This window comes from Gekko japonicus, unplaced genomic scaffold (genome assembly GCF_001447785.1).
Source record: "Gekko japonicus isolate JY-2015 unplaced genomic scaffold, Gekko_japonicus_V1.1 scaffold587, whole genome shotgun sequence".
Lineage (NCBI taxonomy): Eukaryota > Metazoa > Chordata > Lepidosauria > Squamata > Gekkonidae > Gekko > Gekko japonicus.
The window spans coordinates 442677-467727 of NW_015175987.1; the positions used below are offsets into that span (position 1 = coordinate 442677).

Sequence of the window (25051 nt, forward strand, 5' to 3'; positions counted from 1 at the left end):
GATTGAAATTCTTGGATTGCCCGTAGTTCTAAGGATGTGTAGCTCCAACCAGTGTTCCCTCTAAGCTGAGTGTGAGCTAGCTCAGTTTTTTAGCCTCCAGCTCACACATTTTTGTCTTACCTCAGAAAGAATGGCTCCAGAGCAAACTAATTTATGCAGCAGCCAAATCACTCGCTCACAACTTTAATGCCAGTAGCTCACAAAGTAGAATTTTTGCTCACAAGACTCCCCAGCTTAGAGGGAGCGTTGGCTCCAACCCGCCCGAAAGGCAGCGCAAGACTCACCACCATTTACAAACCAATGCAGGCCGAGATACGCCCCCCCTCTTTTTTTGAGAACAGATCCCATCCCACCCACAACACAAACGGACGCACACAGGATCGCAGCTCCGCAAACCCCTCTGCCCCACCGACCAGGTCTAGGTTTTAAGGAGGCGGTGGAAGCGAGCGAGCAAGGAGGCAAAAAGCAGCGACATCCGGGTGCCGCTGTGGAGGCCTGGAAGCGCGCATGCTCCACGCGAATCACTCCGACTTGCCACCACCACCACCAGTTTAAGGAGGCAACAGCAGCAGCTGCCACAGCGGTGGTGGCGGCGAAGGGGAGGACGGCGGCGCCACCGCCTTCTCGCGGCCAGGGCTGTGTGTTTCCGCGGCAGGAATAGGCATGGAAGCCGCCGTAGCAGCCCTGCAGGAGGATGGCTGTGGGGGCGTGTGACAGCCGGCGGCACCACCTCAGCCACCGCCACCACGAAGCGCCGCCGGTGACACTCCCGGGCCAGGAGCCGCACTGATCAGCAGGAGCCGTCGTTGTGGGAGAGCAAGCGGGGAGGCTCGCGGCGCCCACCGCCCCGTCAGTCCCTGGCCGGGGGAATTGTTGCAGCGGCGTCTGAAGCACGGAGGCCGTGAGACGAAGAGACAGAGCAAAGGGGGATCTTGCTTGGGGGCACATGGCGGGATGACAGCGGCTGCCGTGGCTGCTCCCGCTATGCGAGACTGGCAGGAAGGGGAGAGGGGTGGGAAGCGGAGGCTGTCGTCGCTGTCACTTCAGGGTTCGTAGCCGCCCGACGAGAAGTGTGTCTCCGTCTCTGTGTGCGCGCGCGGCGCGCGGGGGGAAGAGCTCCGGAGCCCCGCGGGGAGGCAGACACAGACTCTGCTCGCTCGCTCGCTGGCCACGCAGCAGCGGGGAGGCCTGAGCCAGTGGCGAAGCCGGCCCCGCCAGGGTGAAGAAGGGCTCGGGCTAGAAGGCGCAGTGAGGCAGACAAGGAAAAGCCTGCAGGAGCCTGGGAGAGGTTGCTCGGGGCCTTCCAGGAGCGTTGAGGAGGAAGAGGAGGGGGGGAAGGGGGAGGGTGGCGGCGGCGGCAGCGATACCGGGTAGGGGATTCAGCCAGGGCGAAAGCTCTCTTTCCCCCCCGGCTTTGCTCACTTGCTTGAGCGCGCCACGGGAGGAGGAAGCCGTGTCACTGCGTTAATCGCTCAGTATATTTATTTACTTCTGGCTTCCTCCCTCCTTTCCCTTTCCTGTCAAGCTCTTTCCTCTTCCTTTAGAAGGTCCACTCCCTCCCTTACCTGAAAAGGGTGTCTGGCTCTCGAAGTCGCCTTGCAGCCTCTTGCTCATTATTATCATTATTATCGTTACTATCATTTTTGTTACGATCAGTTTTTGGATGAAGAGGGGAAGGGAGAGACTTTCTCCCCCTGGCCGGCGCACGCACGCACACGCACACACCCTCGTCTTGCCAGCCTCCTTCCCTTACTCTGCTGTGGTTTGTTTGAGGTGTGTGTGAGAGAGGGCGGGAGTAGGAACCACGGCAAGAGGGGGGTGGGGAGGGGGAGGAGGAGGAGGGGGGAGAAGAACAGGGTGCGCCTCCGAAGAGACCATGAGGAAATTTAACATCAGGAAGGTGTTGGACGGCCTGACAGCGGGCTCGTCGTCGTCCTCGTCGGCTGCCTCCTCCTCGCAGCAGCAGCAGACTGCAACCCGGGAGAACGACATCCCTGAGACCCTCCAGTCCGAGCATTTCCAGCTCTGCAAGGTGAATGCTGCAGCCGTTAACAGCCGGGTGGGAAGAAATGGGGAAAGGGGGGGGGTAGCCATGATGGGTTCTGCAGGCTCTAGACTTCTAGGCTTTTAAAGCTGTCAATTCTCTTAATGCCCCCCCCCCATTTTTTGACTGAGCGGTAGCTGGTGATGACGCTATGAAAGACTCTAGGTTTTTATTAATAGAAACGGCTTTATTATTTTTTTTACTAAAACGATAGGGTTTTGGGTTTTTTAGCATTATGGGATGTTCCATGGTATATAATTCCCCCCCCCCGGGGGTGGTGGTGGTGGTGAATTGAATTGCGGGAAGACAATGATGGACTGAACATAGATAAAATCCGATTTTGATAGGATCAGGGGATAAGGTACTAAAGCCTCTGCATTTTTGGGTGGTATTGGCTTTCTGTGAGCATTTAACACCCCCCCCCCCTTCAGTTCACGAAATAGACATTTGGAATATCACTTTTTAAGGATGTGATGCGAGTGTGGAAGACTTTATAATGATATAATGTTCATGTTCAGATGAGGTATAATAAATGGAGTCAAAGAATAAATTCCAAAAGGATGATGCAGCAAATTAATGCACCAGCTGTGCCAAGTTGAAAAACAAAATGATGTGCATGTTGATTCTCATTTCTACCTGTACAACACCTGTGGCCTAAACTGAGCTTGACTTGCTTGTGGGTTGACAGCTTTCTCTAAATATGTGAGGGTGGGAGTGGGTCTAGATATCCTTGTTTAATAGTACTACAGGTATTGCCCTCCCCCATATTAGGTAGAAGACTTGAAGGTTAAGGTATAACCCTTGCATTTCATCAGAACAAGCAGATTTATACGTGGGGTTTTGTTCCACACACATTTCTAATGCCACAAAATACTGAATCAGACATTTATTTCTGCAAGGTGCACTTGAGATCAAAATTAGGTGGCTAGATTTGTCTTGTTAAATTCTATGACTCACATTTTACGATAAGAAAGGCTGCCATTCCACTTCATAGTTGCAGAAAGCTGTGTGTGTATAAGAGGTTTCTTAAAAGCTGCCATGGAATAGCAGGTTTATGTCATCAACGGCCTGTTTCAAAGAAATAGCAATGGCTCTCTGAAGAGCCATTTTCATAATTAGTGGTCATTTAATTTACTTGACTGGTTGTATCATCACATTTCCCAGTGACTGTCTTGGATTTTAATTCACATATCCCGACCACAACTATTTATGTGGAAAAGTTGCAGATTAGGCTAGGAATGTATTAAATGTGAGAGATGAATGGGTAGATTGTTTAAATGTTCACAAATAAGGATCAAATTAAAGTTTCATTTAACATTTTCATATTCATTGAGGTTTGAATAAATTCTGCATCTAGTTGTTTCTCTGATAACCCCAATTTAAAATTGGATACTCTCTTGAAAACTTAAGTATAATTTACATGAAACCACTTTTTCCTAATATGTTCTCTTGATTTTATTTTTCGCCTGCTGCCTGATCACCATTGCTTTACTGCTATGACTTGCCAGACTGTACGCCATGGTTTCCCTTATCAGCCTTCCTCCTTGGCTTTTGATCCTGTTCAGAAGATACTGGCCATTGGGACTCAGACTGGAGCTTTAAGGCTGTATCCTTTTTATTATGTTCTAAAAATCAAATTACCAAGAAGATTGTCCTTATCTACTTTGAAGTACTGGAGTTACTGTGATAAAACACTCTGGAACTCAGGTATGCATTTGAATGGGGAAAAGGGAAAAGGCTTGTACTTTTGTCTATGTTTCTTAGTGTATACATTATAAGATGTTCTGGGAAATCATACTAGTTGTTTTCCCGTGCATGAATATAAACTGAATATAAACTTTGTGGTATATTTGGAATACTGTATTTTTAGGGGACATAATTCAGTCAGGTTAATTTTGTGTGTTGGGACCGAAATAAACTTCATGTTTATGTTGTTCTTTTATAATGCTGTCATTCTTGTCTGTTTTAAGCAAATAAGGTTTTTGCTACAGAATAATGTCTGCAGAACATTTTAAAAAATATGTGGAGAAATAATTTGAATTATCTTGTATTTAGGAGAAACCAGAGTTTCTATCAGGCTAAACAGGTGTTGTTGTTTTTTGTTACATATATTTTTAGGATGATTTTTTAAAAAGTAAAACATGGCCTTGTTAATGCTGTTTCATGCTTCTGCTGTACAAAACATAAAATAGATTGGGTGCATGTATGCCTTTATGAATGTTGAAACCAATGGTAAACATTGTTCAGTTTTTGTAGTCATCTAATTTATTCAGAAATATTTGAACTGGAGGCTGAATTTGAGACAGCAGAAATACCTTATAGTGTTGCTACTAGTGATGAAATGTTCATTTTTAAGTTGTTTGAAATTGTTGGAGTAATTGTGGCACTTTCTCCGTTTTCTATCATTGAAATATTTCTATAAGGATTTAAGGTTATGTATATAATGGATTTGTTGATGTAGTGGGAAAACATAGGTGAGTTTGTGGGTAGGGATCATTTGCTTGAGAGTTGTCTAATAAATGGTGCTATTTGGTCAATAGAAGCTGATGGTGAGTTATAAGAAAAGTAATTCATTTGGAGTTATGGAGTAAAGTTGAAGGATATAATGTGCAGTGATACCCTCTTCTCTTGTGGCAACACCTGCAGTCACACAGTTTGCAATTATATTCAGACTTGCCTGAATATAAATCCTGTTCAAATAAAACTGAGTAAACACGAATAGAATTGGACTATGCAACTAGCATGAAATGTAGGTGTTAAAATGTGTTCTTGCTGACACTATTCCTAAAGTGTATTTGTAATTCTGTGACTTTTTAGTTGCATTTTTATAATTCCAGTACTGAGTCTTTCTTTTCTTTATAGTGTACTGAATTTTACATTTGTCTCATATTAATAGTTTACAAATTGAAGGAGCTGCCATACCCTGTCATTTTCATGTCATGAGTACAGCACTTTCTCTCTTTCTTGTATAGTTAATAGCCCTCCTTGTTTACTCTGGCAAAAGCTGCATTTGCCTAATGGGGGAGAGTAGCCACGCAGTAAAGTATAACTGCTTTTTTGGAAAAAAGTTTATGTCCTGAGGAGTGGTTGATATGTTAGGGTTGTTGCTTGAGCACAGTGTAAAGCAATATTTAATTAAGCCTGTTTTGGAAGATTCTCCCGTTACTAGCATTGTTTTCATTGCAAGGGAATTCATTCCCTTCTGCAGGGAGGATGACTGAAATGTGGATGTGTCTAAAGTGCTGTCAAGTTGCAGATGACTTATGGCAACCCCATAGAGTTTTCAAGGAAAGAGAGGGAAGGAGGTGGTTTGCCATTGCCTTCCTCTTCATAGCAACCCTCGAATTTCTTGGTGGTCTCTCATTCAAATGCTAACCAGGGATGCCCTGCTTAGCTTCTGAGATCTGACAAAAGCAGGCTAGCCTGGGGCCGTCCAGGTCAGGGCCATCACAAAATATGACTGAAATTCAGGGGGGTTTATCAGTAAGGGACAATTGGTGGGGATCAGTCGTTAGAGGGGGAAGTGAGGCAACACATAACCTGCTTGCTGTGAGCTGTGCTACTGGACCTTGAAATACTCCACACTCTGCTTATTATTGTACTTCACTCCATTGGATGAACCCACAAAGTGTCACGCTGCAACTAGCCATTAATATCAGTAAGCCTAGACATCCCATAATAGTTTGTGCTTATAGTTTGCTCTAATGGCAGCATAAGAACTGTACGGATAGGTGCCATAGGTGCTTACAGAGATAGTTAGCAATATTGCTATCTACATATGTGGGAAAATAGTTTTGTATCTTTGCGAGGTGCCCTTCTATGCTTTCCAAATCTACTTAAATGACATATGGTAAAAGAACATCTTCCGATTCGAGACTGTTTTGCGTAAGTAATGAAAAGGATTCTTGACATCTCAGCTATATTACTGAGATAAGAAGGGGCACACAGCAGTCTACTGAATAAGAACCTGTCAGTTACCTTCTGCAAGAAGGCGTGCAGCTCTGAAGGAAGTCTGGACTTGGTCTAGCTGTTTCCTTCATTTTCCCAGATCCCTAAAAGGGGGAGGGGGTTAAACAACAGAAGTTGAAAGAAAACACTTTGGTTCTTGGAATCCTCCTGTTTTTTAAATACAATGCTAAAGACTGCACAGAGTGATCAAAACACTTTCTGGTGTTTCAGGTTTGTTGACTGTGCATGTATATAACTGCATGCTCTAGGATTGCCAGGTCCTGCCTGACAACTGGTGGGGGATGGGGATGGAGAGGGGACTTACTAGGAGCAACAGGGAGGCCAATCCAATTGCAGCGATGGGTCTGCATCACTGCCCACATGACGCTACCACTTCCGGGACGCCGGGGTGATGCTCTGGTATTTGGGCAAAAACTCTATGGTAAATTTGACTTCTAAACTTCGTTCCAACAGAGTTTGCTTATGCCATCTCTTCTGGAATAGATTCATCAATGTTTTTTGGACAGGTAGATTTGTTGGTTTGTTCCATAAGTGATTTTCCATCTCAAATAAAGATGCATCAAGCACTTCAAGTGACATAGCAGGTCTTGGGTCTTTTTGGTGGAAGATCACACCAGTCTTATTCCACATGTTCTGAATCAGGCTGTTTGCTCAGTGGTGAACTGCAGGTAACCCAATGTGCTTTTAAAAAGCTGCTGCTTGTCCATCTGAGACCCAAATGCCTCTCAAATCTTGATTAGTTTTCCTAAAGTTCTGAGCATTACCTGAATATGTGCCTTTTTGGAATCTTCATATAGCAATAGACTTTCTCAGTGCCAACAGAAAAATCTTTCACTACAGTCCTATGTAAGTCTACTCAGCAGTAAGGCTTACTAAGTTTAGTGATGCTTACTCCTGGGCGATTGTGAGTAGGACTCCTCTTTAATGCCTTAATCTGAAACAAGTTCCACATGAATTCCTCTTTTCACTGCACAGGGAAAAAATACATGTGTACTCTTCCCCTACCCCCAAGCCATTCTTTATCTTTATAGTGAGGGTGCTCAGAGGGTAGTACTTTTAAGAATCTGCAGTGGGATAGCCACCTCTTTTCCTGGTTGTGCCTAACACTATTTGTTTATTGTGTACTTTTGAATCACTGTTTCACAAAATCTTTATATTTCAACACTTTTCATATGCTTCATGTCGGTATTCTCTGGTTTGGGGATCTGTTTTGTTGAATTGTGGATTTAACACTTAGAGCACTCTTTCATAATCCTTAGATGTTATCTCTGCCATAGTGGGTTGGATTTTATTTATTTATTCGTTTGTTTTAATTTGTATCCTGCCCTCCCCACTGTGGTGGGCTCAGGGTGGCATACAGAAAAAATTATATATATATATATATATATCAGCAAGATATGTTAAAACACAGAAAAATGAATTAAAACCAAAACATATAAAATTTAGGTATTAAGGAACATAAGTGTTAATAAAAGATGGCGGCATTCTCTCAGCATCCAGATGGTCAACTACCACCATAATCTGGGTTCTTGCCAGGCTATTAGTTATTAAGTTAGTGCTGATGTTGGTGCCAGGGCCACCATGTTGAAAGGCTTAATCAAAAGCCTGTTGGAAGAGCTCCATTGTACAGGCCCTGCGGAACTGTAAAAGGTCCTGCAGGGCCCTGATGTCATCAGAAGCTCATTCCACCAGTAATGGGCTGCCACAGAAAAATTTACCAGAACAGTTTGTGGGAAGTGTTGGCAAACCAGGTCTTTCCCTTTCCCCAAGCATCCTGCTGTCCCAAAACCGAGCCCTGTAAGTGGAATGTGCTGCATGATGGGATCGGGTGGTAAAATCAAGTAAAATTGCCTCTTTTTCTCTCTTCTGGAGATGCAAGCTGTGACCAGAAGAATGAAAAAAGAGAATTTTTATTTGATTTCCTTCAGAATTTTTTTGGGGAAAATAGTGGGCTGCTTGGTGAAGTGGAAGGTGGGAAAAGATCACATCTGTCAACTCCTTCCACAACCTCTTCCAGTAGTCCCCATGCAGTTCTTCCTAGTTTCTTATAATTAATCTTTCATTTACAAGTGTCCTTAAGCATTGGAAATATGCAGTAGTTGAATTATGTGTTATAATAGCTACAAGCAAAAAGGGTTGGCAGGGCAAAAAATTAAAATTCCAGTCATTCATGGAGTCCTTGGTTCTGGTTTTTGGGGCAAAGTCTAGTGTTTCTTATACCCAGAATTGAACTTTATTTGTCTTGTAGTTGCTACTGGACTCAAACCTCATTCCTGCATTTGTTTGTTAACTCTTGTATTTGTATGCTAATTAACTGCCATTCACAGATCTTTCTTACATCCCATCTCAGTATCACCCAGTACTTATGCATCTTGACCCTTAATGGCCCTTCCTGACAACAAACCCCACCCACCCCTGTAAGTAATGGAGGAGGAGGTTCTGTTCCACTGTATCTGAGGAAATGCGCTTATACACAAAAGCTTATACTGTGAATGAAACTTCGTTGGTCTTAAAGGTGCCACTGGACTCAACCTTTCTCTGTTTCTTTCATCTGTAAATCTTAGTCTTAACAACAGATACAACAAGGGATTTTGGTAGAAGAACCAGAAGTACTATTATCTGATTGGCAGAACTGGGTGAGAATATTAAGCAATAGAGTTCAGATTTGGCCCAGTTAGTATACAATCATTGAGTGATGTGTCATCCCATGAATAAGGAAGTGCATCAAACACTGCTGTTTTTCTCTGGTGATGATGATAGTAGATTCTATGTGTGGATTAAACAGTGTATTCATGAATGACAATTTTCATATAAGAACATAAGAGACGCCAATGTTGGATCAGGCCAAAGGCCCATCCAGTCCAACACTCTGTCACACAGTGGCCAAAAATACCAGGTGCCATCAGGAGGTCCACCAGTGGGGCCAGGACATTAGAAGCCCTCCCACTGTTTACCCCCCCAAGCACCAAGAAGACAGAGCATCACTTGCCCCAGAGTCCCTATCTATACCTTGTGGCTAATAGCCACTGATGGACCTCTGCTCCATATGCTTATCTAATTCCCTTTTGAAGCCATCCATGCTTGTAGCCGCCGCCACTTTCTGTGGCAGTGAATTCCATGTGTTAATCACTCTTTGGGTGAAGAAGTACTTCCTTTTATCCGTTCTAACCCGACCGCTCAGCAATTTCATAGAGTGCCCACGAGTTCTTGTATTGCGAGAAAGTGAGAAAACTACCTCTTTCTCTACCTGCTCTATTCCATGCATAATCTTATAAACCTCTATCATGTCACCCCTCAGCCGTCGTTTCTCCAAGCTAAAGAGCCCTAAACACTTTAACCTTTCCTCATAGGGAAAGTGTTCCAACCCTTTTATCATTCGAGTTGCCCTTTTCTGCACTTTTTCCAATGCTATAATATCCTTTTTAAGGTGTGGTGACCAGAACTGCATACAGTATTCCAAATGAGGTCGCACCATTGATTTATACAGAGGCATTATGATATTGGTTGATCTGTTTTCAGTACCCTTCCTAATAATCCCCAGCATAGCATTGGCCTTTTTTATTGCAGTCACACAGTGTCTCGACATTTTCATTGGGTTACCTACTACAACTCCAAGATCTCTCTCTTGTTCAGTCTCTGCCAGTTCAGACCCCATCAATGTGTATTTATATTTAGGATTTTTGGCTCCAATGTGCATCACCTTGCACTTGGCCACATTGAACCCCATTTGCCATGTTGATGCCCACTTGCCCATCCTTGACAGATCCCTTTGGAGTGCCTCACAATCCTCACTGGTTTTCACCACCCTGAACAACTTCGTATCATTCGCAAATTTAACCACTTCACTGCTTACTCCCAACTCCAAATCATTAATTAACATGTTAAAAAGCATTGGACCAAGTACTGATCCCTGCGGTAGCCCAATGCTTACCACCCTCCACTGAGAAAATTTCCCATTTATACTCACTCTGTTTCCTATTAGCCAGTTTTTGATCCACAAAAGGACTTGTTCTTTTATCCCATGATTTTTGAGCTTACTTAGGAGCCTTTGATGAGGAACTTTATCAAAAGCTTTCTGGAAGTCAAGGTAAACAATATCTATTGGGTCCCCCTTGTCCACATGTTTGTCTGCTCTACAAGGACAGCAGTCCTACAGAATCACTCTTAGAACTTCCCACTAAATTCTAATTTGTAGCCAAAAAGAGTTTTAATTTGGCAAGTGAGGTCAGTGTAATTTGCTGGGTAATCAGACTATTTATCTTCCTTTTTATCTTGTGGAAATTGAACTATCTCTTCTCACATTTTTTCCTCCTTTCTAGAGTTTCCCCATTATATTATTATCTGCTGAAAGGCATTCTGGAGGCTTTGCTAAGTGATCTTGACTGTCTTCCTTGCAGTCCTGTCTTCACTTTCAGAAGAGATGGATACATGCTGTTCTTGAACCACTGCAAGTTTCAGTGTCTTTGAATTTCCTTCTTGTGCTGTCTACTAAATAGATCAAGTTTCTTTCTCGCTGTCCCATCAGTTTACAATAGTACTGTGGCTGCCTGCAATGATCAGGGATCTATTGAGGGTCTAGTGGTATCGATACCAGTAATCTTAAAAGTGGGGTTATGCTTTTGTGTTTTGAGAATAAACTGATGTGGAGAAGTCAGCACAACCATCCTCAGTTATCATCTACTTGGCTGTTTGGGTCATCGCAGGATATTATAGTGTTACTTTGTTCAGTCTGCAGCACATGGGATAGTAAACCAGGCATTCTGTTCTGGCTAATGATATGCTAGCTTTTATTTGTACTTTAGTGAACTATGCTACCAAACTTGGGCATTGCTCTTTATTCAGGTATTCAGGGATGGGGCTGTGGCTCAGTGGAAGAGCCTCTGGTTGGAATGCAGAAGGTCTCAGCTTCAGTCCCCAGCATCTTCAGTTAAAAAGGACCAGGTAGTGAAAATCCTCTACCTGAAACCCTGGAGAGCTGCTGCGAGACTGAGTAGAAAACAGTGATCTTCCAGTGGTCTGATTCAGTATAAGGCAGTTTCATGTGGAAGTCTGCCCTTGATGTGCAGCCTCCCTTTGGAAGAACCTCTGTCAGGAATTCAAGTATTGTTGTAGATTTTCCGGGCTGTATGGCGATGGTCTTGGCATTGTAGTACCTGACATTTTGCCAGCAGCTGTGACTGGCATCCTCAGAGGTATAACACAGAAAGATTGAGTACTCTCTGTATCAAGGTGAGAAGAAAAATGGTAGGCAGTTAATTTATATCTACTCAGGAAGGTGGGGTATGGCTGAGTCATTATCTTGTAGGAGTCTCCCAGCCTGTGACATGCTAATAGAGGAACTGTCCTGAGGAGGTTCTTTTGCTGTTAAAATTCTAATTTTATCTGCAGTGCTGTTGTGAGATGTAGAGCATTTTGTATTTTTCAGGACTGGAAACCATGCCCTATTTATTTTTAAACTCCCTTCCTGTTGAAATTGTGTTTATGTTTATGAATGTCAATGGCTTCCCTGTGTAATCCGACATGGTAATTGGATGTGTCGTCCAGCATTTCAGTGTTTTGGAATAAGATACTGTGTCCTGTTTGAGTTAGGCTATGTTCAGCGGCTGCTGATTTTTCAGGTTGGCCAAGTCTGCAGTGTCTTTCATGTTCTTTTATTCTTGTACGGATGCTATGTTGTGTGGTCCTGATGTAAACCTGTCCACAACTGCATGGTTTGTGGTATACTCCTGCAGAAGTGAAGGGGTCTCTTCTGTCTTTTGCCAATTGTAGCATCTGTTGTATTTTTCTGGTGGGTCTGAATACTCTTTGTGGGTTGTGTTTTTTCATACGTTTTCCCATCTGATCACTGATTCCTTTGATACATGGCAAAAACACTTTTCCTATGGGAGACTGTTTTTCCTCAGTTGTTTGTTTTTACCTCTGGTTTAATCGCTCTTCTGATTTCATTCATGGAGTAGGCATTTGCTTGAAGTGTGTGGTTTAGATGATTTAGTTCATCATTGAGAAAGTGCAGTTCACATATCCGTCTTGTGATAGCTAGAAATGGGAGTTTACCCTCAATTTCTTTTTCCATGGTGAATTCTATGTTCGGGTGGATGTTGTTGAAGTAGTCTAAAAACTCCATTAATTCTACCTCTTCATGGCTCCAAATGATAAAGGTATCATCTTTATCATTTGGAGAAGCATAATCATTAGCATGTCACAGCCTGGGGAACTCCTACAAGATAATGACTCAGCCCTACCCCACCTTCCTGAGTAGCTATAAATTACCTGCGTACCATTTTTCTTCTCACCTTGACACAGAGAGTACTCCATCTTTCTGTGTTATAACTCTGGGGATGACAGTCACAGCTGCTGGCGAAACATCAGGTACTACAATGCTAAGACCATGGCCACACAGTCTCGAAAATCTACAACAACTAATGGACTCCGGCTGCGAAAGCCTTCGACAACATATTCTAGTATCAAGAATCTCTTCAGCATTTGGGCGCAAGTCTACAGGGGTTCCCATATACTTAAAACTCTGTTTGGATTTCACCACCATCATATGTGTGGTAAGTTTCTGCTGATCCATTTACTGAGTTTCTTCATGTTGGTATTAGGAACCGAATCCTTCTGCCCAAATCTGTCTACTAGAGTCTTCACAGCTGCATCATAATTTGCTGGGGGGGGGGGCTGGCTAGCTCACTGACTGATGATCCTCCCAGTTAAAATTTTAGATGAATGTAAATCTTTTTGTCAACATGATAACTCTTGCATTAGCCACAAGTCAGTATCTCCATAAAATATTTGTATTATCCATTTGAGGAGTTTGACCATCACTGACTGTTGCGTTTCTGCTCTGAAAAGACTGAGGAGTCACTTCCCACTGTGTGAATTGCTAGGGTTGCATGCATTTTCATATAGTGGTTTCTTTATAATTCTGTGCTAATTCTCTCTAAATCATAGAGCTGTCAGTGGGGTGTGTTATATATTTGAGTGTGTCTAAGTGAATCTGTAGATATGTTTCACTTGGTTGTTTGTTATATTGGATATGTTGTTCAGTTTCTGCATTAGCTTTACTTGATGATGCTATGCCTTAGTGAAACTGTTCATTCCCAGTATCTTGCAACTGGCAATGAAGGTGGGATTGAAAAGGGCTACTTGTGAAATAGAACTGTAAGTATCAGGGAAAACCCAGATGTGGCTGGATGTATTGGACAAATGGAGGCCTTTGATGTGGCTGGAGAAGACTGGCCTACTTATACTGAAAGACTGGCACAGTACTTTGAAGTTAATGAGATTTCCCCAGAAAAACATGTAGCTGCACTGTTAAGCATTGTGGGAGGAAAAACCTACAGCCTTGTTCATAATTTGATTGCACCAGAGAAACCTGCAAGTAAGTCTTTTAAAGAAATTGTGCAAATTGTTCAGCAACACTTGTCACCCAAGCCCTTGGTTACAGCAGAAAGATTTAGATTCCACAAACAGTATCAGCTTGAAAATGAATCTGTTTCCTCATTTGCTGCAGAATTAAAAAAAAAATCCTTTCAGAACATTGTGATTTCAAGGAAGGACTTAATGATGCATTAAGAGACACATTTGTATGTGGTCTGCACAGCAAGGGTATATAAAAGAGACTTCTAACTGAGGAAAATCTGACTTTTAAATATGTAGTAGAATTTGGGGTAGCGATGGCAACTGCAGCCCGGGATGCACTGGAGCTCCAAAGGAATACTAAAGATGAATCAGGGGTGCAAAAAATGTCTGTTGAACAAACCAAGGAATAACTTGCTAGAGTCACCAATTATATATGTGGGAATGATTCCCACTTTCCCTATCAAGTATAGATTCAAAGATGCATACTGCAGGAAGTGCAATAAAAAGGGTAATATTCAGAGAGTATGTGGCATTGAAGAATGAAATAGTTTATACCAAGGCGTAAAATGAAAAATGCTAAAATCCATGTGGTGGTTACAGATATAAGTAGTAACTCCGACTGCGGTTAGGAAGCTTAGAAGTATACAATATGAGCAAATTAAGACAAATCAGCTTTTTGGTTAACACCAATGGTATTTGGAAAAATGGTATTTGGAAAAATGCTGAAGGTGGAATTGGACACGGGTTGCCGTCTCTGTTATCTTGCATGCTGAATACAAACAAACTTTTGCTGATGTTAAGATGCACAAAATGCCCCTGGTGTTGAAGACATACACCAGAGAAAAAATAGTGCCCCTGGGTGTGATACTCGTTGATGTGGAATATAATAACAACTGAAGTTTATTGGATTTATATGTTGTCCAGAAGGCTGGTCCCGCATTGTGGGGATGTGAATGGTTACAGAGATTACCCTTGGACTGAAAATCCATAAAGATGCTGCATATTGACTCATACAAATCAGCCACCCATGTCCAGGACAAATTGGAAGATATTTTAAATCAAGCATCAGAAGTACTTAAAAATGGTATAGGCTCTCTGAAGGGTATAAAAGCAAGGTTGATGTTAGTTGGCAATGTACAGCTGAGGTTTCATAAAGTCAGACCTGTCCCTTACAGCATTCACCCTAAGGTGGACATGGAATTGCATTGCTTGGAAAAGGACGGAGTACTTTCCAAGGTAGCCTTGAGTAAATGAACTACTCCCATAATTCCAGTTAAAAAAAATGGGACAGTATCTGTGGGGATTTTAAAGTTACCATAAATCCCCTGTTAATGATGGAAACTTATCCTTTGCCACAAATTGCAGACATATTTGCCAAGCTGTCAGGGGGCAAATGATTGAGCAAGATTGGTTTGTCACAGGCTTATTTGCAGATGGAAATGCAAGAAGATTCCAAGCTGTACCTCACTATCACCACACCCAAGGGTCTGTACCAATATAATACTAGGGTTTGGCAAAGGGCAATGGATCAAGTTTCACTAGGTATCCCAAGAACACAGTGTTATTTGGATGATATTATTGTGACAGGAGAAAGTGATGCGTAACATCTAAAAAATACTACAAATGGTATTGAAACACTTAGAAAAATATGGGCTAACCCCAACCAAGCAACTGAACTGAACTGAAAACCAAAATATGACTTTTTAAAGGACTCAGTATACTGTGGGCATATTACAGATGCACACGATTTACGTAAGTGTCCAGAGAAAACTAGGGCTGTGTTGGGAACTCCATCACAACTTAGATCATTCCTGGCCTTTGTTAATTATTATAGTCATTTTATACCAAATTTGGTCAATGTGTTACATCCTCTAAACTGTTCGTTGCAGAAAGGACAAAAATGGAGATGGTCACAGGCCTGTGAAGAAGCTTTCTTACAGGCTAAGAAGCTGGTTACATTGGATAACATGCTCACTCATTTTGATCCATCCTTGCTCCTAAACAGGGGTCATTTCCTAGAAAAAGAGGTGCAGGAGCTCATTAGCATAACTTATTAGCGTAACTTATTTGCATATGCCACACCCCCTGACATCACTGGAAGTGTGTCAGAAGGCAACACCCACCGCTCAGGCTCCACTGGACTGTTTTGGATTGCTAGCTATTGGGGGGGGGGTGTTCCCCACACAGATCTGCCCTCGCAGAGGAGGGAGATTGTTTTGGATTGCTATCTATCTGTTTTTGATTGCTATCTATGGGGGGGGGGGCTCTGCGACTTACCTGGCTGCTTCTTGCTCCTCATTGCTTGGAGCTGCTTGGAGCAGGGGGCGGGGCTTGTTGCATGTGCCCGCCCCCTGGGCTCTTTACTGCCGGAGCTCCGCTCCTGTGTGCTCCTGCAGGAAATGACCCCTGCTCCTAAAACTGGCATGTGATGCATCACTACATGGAATTGGAGCAGTGGTTTCGCACACAATGCCTGATCGCTGTCAACAGCAGAACATAATTATGCTTATATTGACAAGGAGGGCTTAAGCCTAGTTTGAAGTGTAAAGGAATTTTGTCAGTATCTTTTTGGAAGGCAATTCAGTCTCTTCACAAACCACCAGCCTCTAGTTTCTATCCTGAATCTATGAAATTTCTTTTACTGCTGCTGTTTGAATGCAATGCTGGGCTCTCTTTTTAGCAGGCTGTGCTTATGATACACAGTACTAAGGGTACAGCAACATATGCAAATGCAGATAGTCTCTTACGTTTACCAATAGTGTCTGACACAGATCCAGAGAGAGATATAGAATCAGTTCACTTTGTCAACCTGTTCCAGCTTGAGTGTGCCCCAATAACTTGGGGTGTGGTTGAACATGCAACTAAGACCCATCTTATTCTCTCCTGAGTTTATGAAGCAACACTCAACGGCTGGAGATGATCAAGACATCATACTGTTCTACACTCGCAGGGGAGAGCTTACCAGACAGGAAGGATGTCTAATGTGGGGCACTCTAGAGTTCAAGAGTCTAAACTGCACACTAGAGTTCTGGAAGAACTTCATACAGGTTATCTGGGTGTCATCAAGATGAAAGCCCTAGCAAGAAGTTTTGTTTGGTGTCCCAGACTTGATCAGCAAATAGAGCAGCTAGCTATACAATGTCCCAGGTGTCAACAGATGCAATGACAGCCGAACCCCACTCCTCTTCACCCATGGGAGTGGCCATCTACTCCGTGGCAATGGATATGCATAGGTTTTGCAGGGCTGTTGCTGGGAATGATGTTTCTTTCTTTTTTTGTTCCCCCCGTAGGGGATTTTTTATTGCATTTTCTATAAACTATAATGAAATAAGGGAGGGTATCTACAAACTATGGGAGAAAGTAAAGAAAAACCCCTAAAAACCCAAGAGATGGTAGTCATACAAAATGCTTATGAACTTACAGTTCAGTTAAAGTTCATTGGATTTAGTCATCAAACGTTCTATTTAAACTAAAAACAAAGAATAACACCAACACATCTGACTTAATAAAAAGCAATATAAGAAATGATTAAGAAACATTGTAAAGGATACTAGCAAACAATAACAACTCATTTTTTGTCCTTTTTCTTTCTCATCTGATAGCTTGTTTTTGGGGCTGCCGCCCCAAGTTTTGAATCTGAGTCCTCGTCAGAAGATGCCACTGCTCCCTCTTCTTCACTCCCCTTGGTGCTGTTGTCTTTGGGCACGCGCCATCTGTAGGGGATGTTGTTTTTCTGAAGAAATAGTACCAAGTCTCTAAATTTCTTTCTTTTCTTTCTTATTTCAAAGGGAATATCCTTCAAAAAATTTATTTCTTTGTCCTTGATTTTCAAGGTAGTTCCACTTGTAGCTTTAAGTATTTGATCTCTCACTTGTCTTCTGGAGAATCTCACCATCACTTCCCCGGGCAGATTATTCTTTCTTGTATATTCAGAATACAACCTAAAGATCGTATCTATTTCACTTTGTAATATATCCGCTTTGAAGTCTGCTACCGGGCCTATAGCATCACACATGATCTGCTTTAAATCTTCTCCTTTCTCTTCAGGAACTCCTTGAAATATTAGAACATAGCTTGCCCTTTCCATTTGCAGCTGTAACAGATGAGACTCATCAGCTAGTCTCTTTTTCCCCAATCACCTGCAGTTGTTTTTTAAGCTTCTTGGTATTGGCATCCACTTCTTTGAGCTCTTGCTCCGTTTTCTCTGTTTTTTTCCACAGTCTTATTTGTTGTGCATCAAACTTTTGATGCATTGCTGTGACTTGTTCCAGCAGAGGGCACAGCCCCTCAGTCAGCATTCTTTGAAGGTCTGTAGTTATGTCCTGTCTAGGGACAGAACTCGCTGGGCTGGCAATTCCAGCAAGAGGCTTTTGTTTGCTTGTTTATCCTCCTCCTCCTCCTTCTGAGGTGCCATGTTTGAGATGGTTTACTTTTCGTAAAAGTTATCAAAGTCTCCAGGATCCTTGGGAAAGTCTGGTAAGTTCTTAAGTGCTTTTTATTTCAGTCCACCTTGTTTTAATAGCCCCCCCTTTCATCTGCTGCACAAAGTTCATTTGTTTTCTTATCGGGGAAGAGTTTCCTCCTCCCCTCCGCTTCCAAAGGGGAGGCTTTCGGCTTATTTTCAGATGTTTCTGCTTAAACTTTGACTCACTTTTCATTGATGAGGCCGCTTTAAATCACAGTTTGCTCGGCCACCAAACGTTTGTCCCGGTGTGCGTTCCTAGTTCCATTCGAGGAAGCTCTGTGGCAGGACCTTCGGGGCTTGGAAAAGCTGCCTTCGCTGGCAAGTCGCCGGAGGAAGGGCTCTCCTAATGCTCCATGGCTGGGAGCCCAACATAAGGGCTCCGGGGGTGGTGCAGTCACACCCCCTCCCAACCGCAGGCTCAGGCACGTGTCTCCCAGAGCTCCAGGAGAACGCGGCCGCCATGGCGGCTGCTGAAACCAGAAGCTTTGGGAATGACATTTCTGATAGCCATAGATGCCCATTCAAAATGGCCTGAAGTGTTTTGCATGAAATCAAACAACCACTATGCAGACAATTGAAGTTCTGCAAGGTTTATTTGCCCGAGCAGGTCTGCCAGAGCGGTGGTTAGTTATAATGGACCACTATTTACCTTGGAGAATTTAAATCTTTTATGTGCCATAATGGCATTCATCATAAAACATCTTTACCATATCACCTGGCCACAAATGGACTGGTGGAAAGATTTGTACAAACCTTGAAACCCATGGTAGCTGACCATGGCTCTTCGCAGAAGAAGCTAGCATAGTTATTATTGGCATATTGCAATACTGCTCACCCCACCACTGGTCAGTCACCACCAGGTAGGCATCTATGTTCATGTCTGGATTTGTTGAAACTTGACTTACTCATGCACGTTGAGAAGGAACAGTTTGGTCAAGCATCTGCCAGAGGATGTGGTGTACCCCCTCAGCTACAAGTGGGACAGACAGTGTTGGCACGTGATTACAGGGGACTCAATGAGTGGCGCCCTGCTATTATCCACCACCAAACAGGTCCTGTATCTTACACAGTAGAAGTATCACCCAGCATATTGTGGTGCCGTCCCCCTGCTCCTAGCAGGGGATAGAGACTAGGGTAGAATGGGTCCAGGAATAATTTCCAGGAAGAAGCCCTAGGAAATGCTTCTTTGATCTGGGCTGATATGATCAGTGGTTGGAGAAACAGATATGGTAAAAAAATTCCTTGTCCATGAGTGCACAGAGATATGTCCACAGACAAGGCAGCCATTGACCATGTGCTCACCTCAAGAGCTGGAGCAAGCTTCAAGGTCATGGTAACTCTATAGGAGTCTGTAACATCCTAAGTAAAAGGGGCCTGTCCTATTTTGACATCTGTTAGGGCATGTATAGAGAAAAGGACAGAGGATTTGCATTTTACCTATTTTATTTATTTAATTAGATTTTTCAACCGCCCTCCCCCGGCAAGCTGGGCTCAGAACAGTGTGAAACATCAGTTAAACATCAATCAAAACAAGATTAAAAACCAGTAGAGAAATATAGCTGAAGATGGTGCAAGAGAAGCCAATAAGACTGCTATCTCACAGGATGGGGGGGAGGATGGGAGTGCCAGGATGAAACCGTCGCTGTCCTCAACCAAATGCCTGAAGGGAACACTTCTGCCTCACAGACCCTGCAGAACTCTAACAAGTTCCACAGGGCACATATGTTATTTGGCAGAGAGTTCCAGTAGGTTGGAGTTAGGGCAGAAAAGGCTCTGGTTGACCGCAGGATGTCTCTTGGGCCAGGGACCACCAGTAAATTTTGATCTACAGAGTGCAACACTCTTCTGAGGGTATACCAGGAGAGGCTGTCCCAAAGATATGTAGGTCCCTGAAGGTCAATGCCAAGACCTTGAACCTGATCCGGTATTCCACTGGAAGCCAGTGCAGCTTGCACAGGACAGGCTCGATGAGTGCTGTGTGGTGTCCCTGTAAAATCTTTTCTGTTGGAACCCTTGTTTAGTTGTCTCGGACATGCTGTTTTGAAAAGGAGCGCCAGGGGAAGGCAGGCAGTTGGCAAGTAGCTATCGTTCCAGGGGGAGCACAAAGCAGTAAACTGTCCCCGTGGTGACCAAGTGCTGGGTAGCGGGAGACACGGAGGCAAGGCCTCAGAACTAGGAAGGGAAGCTGGGAGTACTGACCCTCCCAGTAGGTAATTCTGACTAAAGGTCAGGTGGTGGTGGCGGGCTACTCAAGACTGGAAGAAAAGCCCTTCCAGGGGTTAAGAAACACCTAGGAGGGCTGGGCGGAATAGGGCCTGCAGGCCGGAGCAGGCTAGTTCTGCTACAGCTTTACTTGATGATGCTGTGTCTTAGTAAAACTGTTACTTCCCAGCTTGGCCTTGTGTGTGAGTCTTAATGGAGGATTTTGTTACCATTGCAATTGCAAATACCTTAAAAGGTGGATCCTACCACTCCCACTGACCAAAATTTGGAGCCTTACTCCCAGTAAAGTGGCTCTTCTTCCAATGGAAAAGCCACTTGAGTCGGGGGAAGGTTGAATCCACACTGCTGTTCTGAAACAAAATAATTTCCTTTGCTTTAAATTCATTTTAAGCTTTCTAAACACAAAATAATATCTATGTCAGTCCTTTTTTTATACAATAAGAATGTGAGTCAAACACTTTTGTTGTTCTGGGGTAGCCGAATGGTCTAATTGCAGCTTGCTCACATTTGCCTCCCCAGAACTTTTTAAAATGACTTCAGTCTGCCATCTCTTTGGTGCACGGGCAGCCTGTGGCTAACGGTGGCTTTACAGATGATTACTCTGAAAAGCTTATTTCTTAAATGCAAACTTGCTTTATTTACTAATATTAACAACTGTAACTAACATTTAAACCTCTGCTGGAAATAAGCTGCCAGCTGTAGCTTACTGAGTAGCAGGGCCACACCAACAGAAAGTACTGTAGCCTTCAGATAGTCTGAAGCAGGAGTAGTACGAATCAGCAGGTTCCTCTAAACAATTTTGAAAAATCCTGTTGTCAACTCTTGAAGGCTCTCACTTGCTTATCAATGTAGATGAGTTTGTTTTAGGACAATAAAGATAAAAACCATTTATTTATTGAAAAATAAAACAACAGTGTCATAGATGCAACGAACATGAAGTTGAGCAATCTTCAGAGGACGGCGGAAGACCGGAAGGCCTGGCGTGATCTGGTCCATGGGGTCGCGAAGAGTCGGACTCGACTGTGCGATTGAACAACAACTAAACATTGGGGATTAAAGAAATGTAGCCTGTTTCTGGCACTATGGAGTAAATCTTCTAAGCATAGTATTTGGTAGTATGAGGTTATTTTCCACATGAGAACAGGCTTCTGTACTTTTCCCATTGCACTTGTAACTGGTAATACAGTACCTCAGTGGGGCTTCTATATGGCAGTTTTCCCTGCCTCAGTCTCTTGGCAAAAGCTGTTCGCACCACCATGGATGTTCAGGGTTGTTTTTAAAATATATATATAGTGGTTAAATTTCATTATAATAACTGTGTATCAGGTTCTCTGAACTCAGAACTTTCAATAAAAAAATAAGCCACTTGCTCCTTTTATTGCAGATGTATGTTTTTTCCCTTACATCTCCACAATGAAAGGAGCTAGATATTTTTTTAAAAGTGGGAATTCAGAGGACCTGATACAGACTGTTATAACGTTATGTAGATATAACAATATTCACTTGCCAGTTAAAAAGACTCAAAAAATCCTGGCAGCTGATGTGGGAACAGAGTCAGAGAAAATGGCTGCTTTGTGGGCAAGGCTGGAAAAATGCAAACTTTCCCACTCACACACCAGCCATGCCAGCTTTCTTTGATGTTTCAAAACTTTACAGCAAATTAGGTTTGGGAAAGCCTGGAGAAAAGTTAGGGAAATCCCAGGGGGTACACAAATGCACCATGATGCTATAGGGAAGTGGGGGGGGGAGAAACCTGCTATACTACAATATTGAACCTAGGACAAATATCCTATGTTGGAAACAACTGTGGGTTTGTTTTTTTAGCTTGCAGCACAGATCTTAATTTAACACAACAAATCCATATACTTTGCATTTTGGAGATAACATTGCTTATGATAAATAAAAGCCGAATGGTAGTGGCACTTCTCTAGAACATTCCACACGCTCCAAAATCAGTTCGCCTATCAGAGGGTCTCCCTATTCACTGGCTGCTTTGCCTGACTCCTGCCTCCAACATTCTAAACATTTTGCAGTTCCTCTCCTCCCCCATAGCCAGTCAGAACACAGAGGTTATTTGCATATGCAGCCTCATTGGCCTCTGCCTCAGAACACAGAGGTCGTTTGCATATGCGACTTGATTGGCTTTTGCCTCTAACATTCTAACCAGTTTTGCTCTTCTGAGGTAAAATGTGTCCAATCTCCAGGTGAGGGCTGGAGATCACTCAGAATTACAACTGCTTTCCAGACGGCACAGATCAGTTCCCCTGGAGAAAATGGTGGGCTCTGTATCCTTATATGCTGCTGAGGTGGCCCCCGTATGACAGCCAGTGTGACGTAGCAGTCAGGGCTTCAGAGCACGGGAGAGGCTGCAGGTGTGTGTGGGGTGGAAAGCTGAAGAGTGAGGGGAGAATAAAGGTAGGTTGATGATTGGCTGGGAAGGAGATAGGGTTGCCAACTCCAGGTGGGAAATTCCTAGAGATGTGAGGGATGGAGCCTGGAGAGGGTGAGGTTTCAGGAGGCGTGGGACCTCGGACAGGTACAAAGCCATAGACTCCATCCTCCAAACCAACTATTCCCCTCTGGGGAACCATCGTTGCCAATCTCCAGGTGAGGGCTGGAGATCACTCAAAATTACAATTGTTCTTTAGGTAGCAGAGATCAGTTCCTCTGGAGAAAATGGTGGATGCAGTGTCATTATACTCTGTTGAGGTCGCCACAGCAAATTGACACTGAGTGTCCAAGGCCAGGGCACCCGCCCAGAGCCTCTTTCTAGAGGCCGCTGTATTTATTTCCACAAAGGGTCTTTTTCCTAGTTGCTTATGAAACTATTTTCGGCTGAATTTCTTCTTGGATTTTAGTGTTCTTGTTTATCAGAATAGCATTGATACCTGAATCTCTGGGTGTTGTGGATTTGTATCTCTGGATGTTTCAATTTTCCTAGGGATAGTATAATAATTGAGCAGGTGGGAAGGCAGTTATTCCACTAAGCAAAGTCCTGGAGTCTGATGCAAAAGAACAAAAGTAGTTCAAAGGATGATAGTTTTTTCTGCACCAAAAATGGGGTCTTTAAAAAAACAAAGTTTGAAATTTACAGCACTGGTTACAAGGGCAAAATGAACCCATTAAAAGAAAATGTATTTTCCCACATTTTAACTGTTTTAACCTATTTGTCTGTTCTGTGCTGGTGTACTCTGAAGAAAGGCAAGGTAAAAACTTAATTCAGAGGAGGAAAAATGCAGTGGGTTTCATGCACAAAATCTACTAAGCATCTAGATTCTGCTTCGTGGAAGACAAATGGAGGGGGAAGTATGGGAAATGGAGGGGGACCCAAGGAATAATAGCTAAGTAGAATTGGCTCATTTCTCTTCAGTCAGTACCAGATCAATGAAGATAGACTGGAAAGACTTCCTACTAAAGATAGGCACAAACTGGGGAAATGGTGGTTCCTTCCCAGCTCGTGGTTTATGAGGTCACATGAACCATGAACCTTCAGAAACCTCCCTGTTTACTGAAATGGTTCAGTTCATGGCATTCGGAGGAAGATCTGAGATCTTTTCTCCTTTCTCCTGGGGGTGGCTCCCCGAGGCCTGCCGAATAGAAGGGAGGGGAGATCTTCCCTCCTTCCTTTCTGCTGGTGTCGGCTCTGTATTCTACATTCTGCATTGTTAAAGCTTCCTGAAGTATCTAGATTTAGTTGTTGCCTGGAACAGAGCTTACAATAGACCATTGTCAGTATAATCCTAGTTTTGGATCCAGTCAACCTTTTTTTCCCTAATCTTACCCAGTTCCCCTCTGTACCATAGCCCCATTGACATGGCTTTTGTACATGAAGGTCCCATGATTATTTGCTTAGCCTTTTTGGTGGTCAAAGGGGACCCCTCCCTTTTTCATGATCCAACCCATTGCTTTCCCTAACTTTAAAAGTGCTATTATGCAAAACCTTTTTTTAATGTGATGATTGGCTTTGCATCCCTTAAATGTTTGCATTTGATAATATGGAATAGCCTAGAACCCCACACACTGCTGGGAACAACTTTTTGTTGATACAGGTTAGGTGGCTGCAGGTATTATTTTGAATGATTGTGTTCAAAGTACTTGGAAAGTGACTAGCTTGTGATGTATTTAAACTAGCAGAAACCCAACTTTGATGTGAAAATATAGCTAAAATTAGGAGTATATCATATATGCACATGGAGAAGAAGCTGAGAAAAGTCTCTTAACAAGAACTGCCCAAAACAAAATGTTCCAAATGTACAATAGAATGTTTAGGAAGCTTTCTTTTGTTAAAGCAGAGGATAATGCACATGCCTGGGTGGCAGCATTAGTTATAGGGTTTCCAAACCTCCCGGTCTGTTGGGGTTTACCTGCTTTTTGGGATGTTCAACCTGCTGCCAGCCAAGTGGCTGGCAGGGAAGCCCCACCTCCAAGCCCAAACACCCACAGCCACTTCTCTCTTGAGAGAGGGGAGGAAGAGGGGCAGTTGTGGACTGCGAGCCTGAATTCCAAGCGGCATTGCCACTTGGAGATCGGGCATGTGGGGCCCACTGGCTGTGAGCACTTAAAAGGGACCCCTTTAAGTGCTTGCAGCCAGCAGGGACCGGGCCCCCCACGCCCTATCTCCAAGCGGCATCATGATGTCACCATGTTGGGGATGCCCCGCCTCCTCTGGGAATGCCCCTCAAAGTCCCCCGCCGGGGACGAAGGTGGACCTGGCAACCCTAATTAGTTATAAACATACATGTCCTGTTTCTAAAATAAATGCTGCCACTCAGGCTTATTTATTTAAATGAGCATGTGTAATTCCTATGGTTTCCCTCTGAAGCATTCCTAGATAGTTCCTAGGCAAAATCTTGAGTTAGAAGATGCAATGTAAGTTGAGGTAGAGCTGACGAGTTGGTCATGCTATGCAGAGGTTGATGCTTGTTCTATTAAGAGAAAGACACATGGAGACCAGAAGAGCAGTGATTGTACCGTGCTGTTGTGTTGATTTC

The 25051-nt window shown here is 43.4% G+C and overlaps 1 protein-coding gene across 2 annotated transcripts in view; it reads left to right on the forward strand.

Annotated features, from left to right (window-relative positions):
- Positions 1-1345: 1345 nt before the first annotated feature.
- STXBP5 (syntaxin binding protein 5) overlaps positions 1346-25051 on the forward strand; it is a 207527-nt gene continuing 183821 nt past the window's right edge. For both annotated transcript variants that reach the window (XM_015426314.1, XM_015426315.1), the window contains exons 1-2: positions 1346-2032; positions 3553-3650. In XM_015426314.1, coding sequence (XP_015281800.1) covers positions 1877-2032; positions 3553-3650 — 254 coding nt within the window. In that variant the 5' untranslated portion in view covers positions 1346-1876. The remainder of the gene's footprint in view (positions 2033-3552; positions 3651-25051) is intronic.